General features: G+C 37.2%; 1 protein-coding gene across 1 annotated transcript; it reads left to right on the forward strand.

The window, feature by feature from the left end:
- Nucleotides 1–303: 303 nt before the first annotated feature.
- Nucleotides 304–3,583, forward strand: mrps17 (mitochondrial ribosomal protein S17). Its single transcript, XM_061740851.1, has 3 exons — nt 304–413; nt 726–867; nt 3,069–3,583. Exons 2-3 carry the CDS (start codon nt 745–747, stop codon nt 3,384–3,386), a joined length of 441 nt encoding a protein of 146 aa, XP_061596835.1. The 5' UTR covers nt 304–413; nt 726–744; the 3' UTR covers nt 3,387–3,583.
- The last annotated feature ends 270 nt before the right edge of the window (nt 3,584–3,853 follow it).

The raw sequence follows: 3,853 nt of genomic DNA on the forward strand, positions 1-3,853 counted from the left end.
TATTCATTCTTACTACATATATCCCCTTGTAAATACGTATAATTCAGATCCTTTAAATATTTCTCTAATACGAATAAGAAAACTGCTGATTTATTAAAACTTTGTTTAGTCCTTGCTGTTTTAAATATAATAAATAGCCTTTGTCATATTGTTTTTTGTCACAGTTTCTTTATTCTATTTTCTATTTTTGTATTATTACTTTTATTATTATTATCTACAAAAGCTTCTCACTTCACGGTCTGTTCTGAAAACTGTAAATTTGTCAAACTTAAAAAAAAAAAATTAAAAAAAAAAAAACATGACCGTCACACTGCGTTGATGACGTCATCAATAATCGCCGACCTCACCAGCATGGAGGAGTCCTGTTGCTGAAGATTTTTTTGACCTTTCTGTATCCCTTTTGTCGTGTTACGGTAAGTGCATCTATTATTTTCTTACCTCCTTTCCCCCCACTGCGAATCTGTGTTCAGATCAAACTAAGCTGGTGTGCATTGTCATTCTGTCTTGTAAATGAATGCGGTTGGGATGTTATCGTTAGCTGGAAAAGGCTAACGACCTACGTGATCATTGATCATTTTATAACGTTTGTTTCAATGAATGCACACGTCATTGTTTTAGTATTCAAAAGGTTTAAAATATAACATTACCGAGGCAGGTTGTGTTTTCCGATATGTTTTTTTTTTTTTTTTTTTTTACAAACGTGACCTCTTTTTTGTGGTTTCCAGGTTTCAGTAAAAGTGCAGAATGACAACCAAACACGTAGCGGTTCACGCTAAGTGGATCATCGGGAAAGTGATCGGCACCAAGATGCTCAAAACTGCCAAAGTGAGGGTCACCAGGCTCGTGCTGGATCCTTACCTTCTTAAAGTAAGTATATACATATATAGTCATACTACAGGATTTTAAACTGAGCCATATGTCCACATTTTTTAGTACAAGTTTGAATGATATTGTGTTTTCACCTTTTCCATTCTACAAACATGTAATGCTTCTCTAGACAATAAGAGATAATAAATAAGATTAGAAGTAATTTTGAATAACTTTTTGACTATAGTATTACAGAGGACATATGTCGTGCGAAGACTTTGGGAGGTGGTTCTGAGTTCAACAACAACAAACAGGGACCAGAGGGTTGTTTCACAAAAGTAGGATTAAGAAATCCAGGATAAGAGATAAATCCAGGCTTGACATAGGGAAATCAGTTCATCCTGGCTTCGCCTGTTTCACAAAGGCCAAACCAGGCTCACGATGTGCGGCTTTGTCAAGCCAGGTAATTATAATAATAATGACTTGGATTTATATAGCGCCCTTCAAGGCACACAGAGCGCTTTACAGAGATCATTATTCATTCATACACATCCTCACCGGTGGTGGTAGCTACGTTTACTTACACCTTGCAGGTGTAAGTAATCCAGGTAAATGCGTGCCCACAGATTTTTTTGAAAAGACCATGAGATTGACTACAGATTCACTGATTTATACAACAATTGCGTGCACTGTACTTCTCACCAAATGCGCAACATTTTTTGATGGAGGATTGTGAAATAATGTAGCCCATCATACTCAAGAAAGAAACTCTGCTGTTATTATAAAAGAGTGGCATGTCAAACAATAACGGATCGCCTGAATGAGTAAAATACACATTTTTTAACCACTACTCTTAACGGAAAACATTATAATCATATCATTCAAGGATTAACCTGACATTTGCTCAGATTAACAACTTTAAACGTATAAGTGAACAGTGGAAGTCTATAATGTAACGTGCAAATCTGACAGCAGATTAATTCATGTAACCCTGCGTCCTGGACAGCTCAGTTGGTAGAGCTGGTTTGAATCCTGGCCTGTCACTCTTTCCTGCGTGTTTTTCCCCCTCTCTATACCCTTTTCCTGTCTACCTACCTTACCACCATTTAAAAAAAGAAATTCATGTTACTCTTTTTTTTTTTTTGCTCCACATCTTATCAATATCTATACAATACGAACATGACTGGACCAAATAAGACTTGGCAATAAGTCAAGATTAAATATAAGAACATTTTGCAGACTGATGAGTATCTGGAACAAATGTTGAGTACAATGTACAAATGACTTGTTCGGACTTGGAAGGTGCCTGCTCATATATTTTATCTCCATATTTATTTTAGCCTTTAAAAAAAAGGCTCATGTGTCTGGCCCACCATCCCCAGAATCCAGACATTGATATTAATAAAGGGAGGCCTGTTTTAGAGGGAATAGGTGCTTCATACATGGTACATCATCCCCATACTGAATATGCAACATTCAGTATGGAGTATGGGAGTATTATTCAATTATTCAATTCATTACTCTGTGCAGTGCTGAATTTTGGGAGCCAGTAGTCTAAACAGGTAGGGGATAGCATCCTCAGAAAAAAGTTAGCGCTCGTGGAGGTAATTGTCCGGGAAAAGCCAACAGGTCGGACTCGTCCCGAAAAACTTTTTGTCAGAAAGCCGTTCTCAATATAAGTGCTTCATCATCGACAACATCATTCAAGTATGGACAAAAATTCAACTTTGAATTAAGCCTGAGTCCAGGCTTAATTCAGCCAGGATATCCGGAGATTCCGGCTTGATCCGCTATCCTGGTTTTGTGAAACAGCCCTCTGACCATAATTATTCTTGTAAATTGTTGGAACATTTCACTTCCTCTTGAAGAAATGTACTTTTCAAACCTTATTTCAGGTGTTTCACTTTATTACAGCATGTCGAGCTTCATACATTGGAACAGACTGCTTTATTTTATTTTATTTTAAATACATTTGCCACACTGTTTGGTTGTATGAACAATTCATTGCATTTTTAATGTATTCAAAAAAATCTAAAACTGCAATAGTGAAAAAATATTTTGCTAAAATATTGCAAGTCATCAAGAGCAAATTAATTTCCAACTTTGCTAAATCATTTTGACACGAACTACAATTTAGCAATTTAGTACTAAATACTGCTACTTGGCAATGTAATCGGCATAGTCTAAAACTGAATGTTGATTTCTGAATAATTATGTCATATTCAAACAGGTCCAACATTATCTTTTCTCCCCTTTTTTAGTACTACAACAAGAGGAAGACCTACTTTGCTCATGATGCCTTACAGCAATGCACTGTGGGAGACGTCGTCCTTCTCAAGAGTCTGCCAGAGCCCAGAACCAAACACGTGAAGCATGAACTGGCTGAGATAGTGTATAAAGTCGGTCGTGTAGTTGATCCACTGACAGGAAAACACGTCGCAGGGACTGAGTTTGTGGATTCTCTGTCTGACCTTCCACTTGAACGGGACACAACATTGTCAGAAAAGCTGCAGGAGCTCAACATCTCTGCCACTTCCAGTGGAGCTGATTCTCCACCTGCTCAAACTCCCACTTCATGAGAGAAAACTGCTCTTTTATTTCTGTGTAAATACCACTCTGCAATGTTTTGGTTTTGTGTTAATTTAGAGATGGCTTTATAAGACAATTATCTAGTCCTACTGTCTACATATAATTTACAGTACATGCTACCTACTCATGTATGTTGATTTTGATTTTCAATAAAAATGTGTGGGGGAAGAAAATCACAAACATGTAACCATGGTGCATGTATTTATTAACTGTTTCATGTAGTATTGAATATCACATATCAATGAAGTGTACATATGCAGCACAATAACTTGATTCGCCTAAGAGCAGGGTTAGTGAATTAGCTGCAGAAAAAGGGGGTAGACCAAAGAGAAGTTTTTGGCTGTGGTGAAAGAGGATGATGCAGAGGACATGCAAAGATGGAAGCAGATAATCCTGAACGGAAAGGCCTAAAGATGGGGAAAACCTGACTTGGATGACTAGTGCACTATAAGCATGA

The sequence above is a fragment of the Cololabis saira genome, chromosome 14, assembly GCF_033807715.1.
Source record: "Cololabis saira isolate AMF1-May2022 chromosome 14, fColSai1.1, whole genome shotgun sequence".
Classification (NCBI taxonomy): domain Eukaryota; kingdom Metazoa; phylum Chordata; class Actinopteri; order Beloniformes; family Belonidae; genus Cololabis; species Cololabis saira.

What these genes read in the sequence shown, in the direction of transcription:
- mrps17 (XM_061740851.1), top strand. Translation starts at nt 745, where the DNA reads ATGACAACCAAACACGTAGCGGTTCACGCTAAGTGGATCATCGGGAAA. An exon ending in TGGATCCTTACCTTCTTAAA is followed by an intron (nt 868 to 3,068) that starts GTAAGTATATAC and finishes CCCCTTTTTTAG; the next exon opens with TACTACAACAAGAGGAAGAC.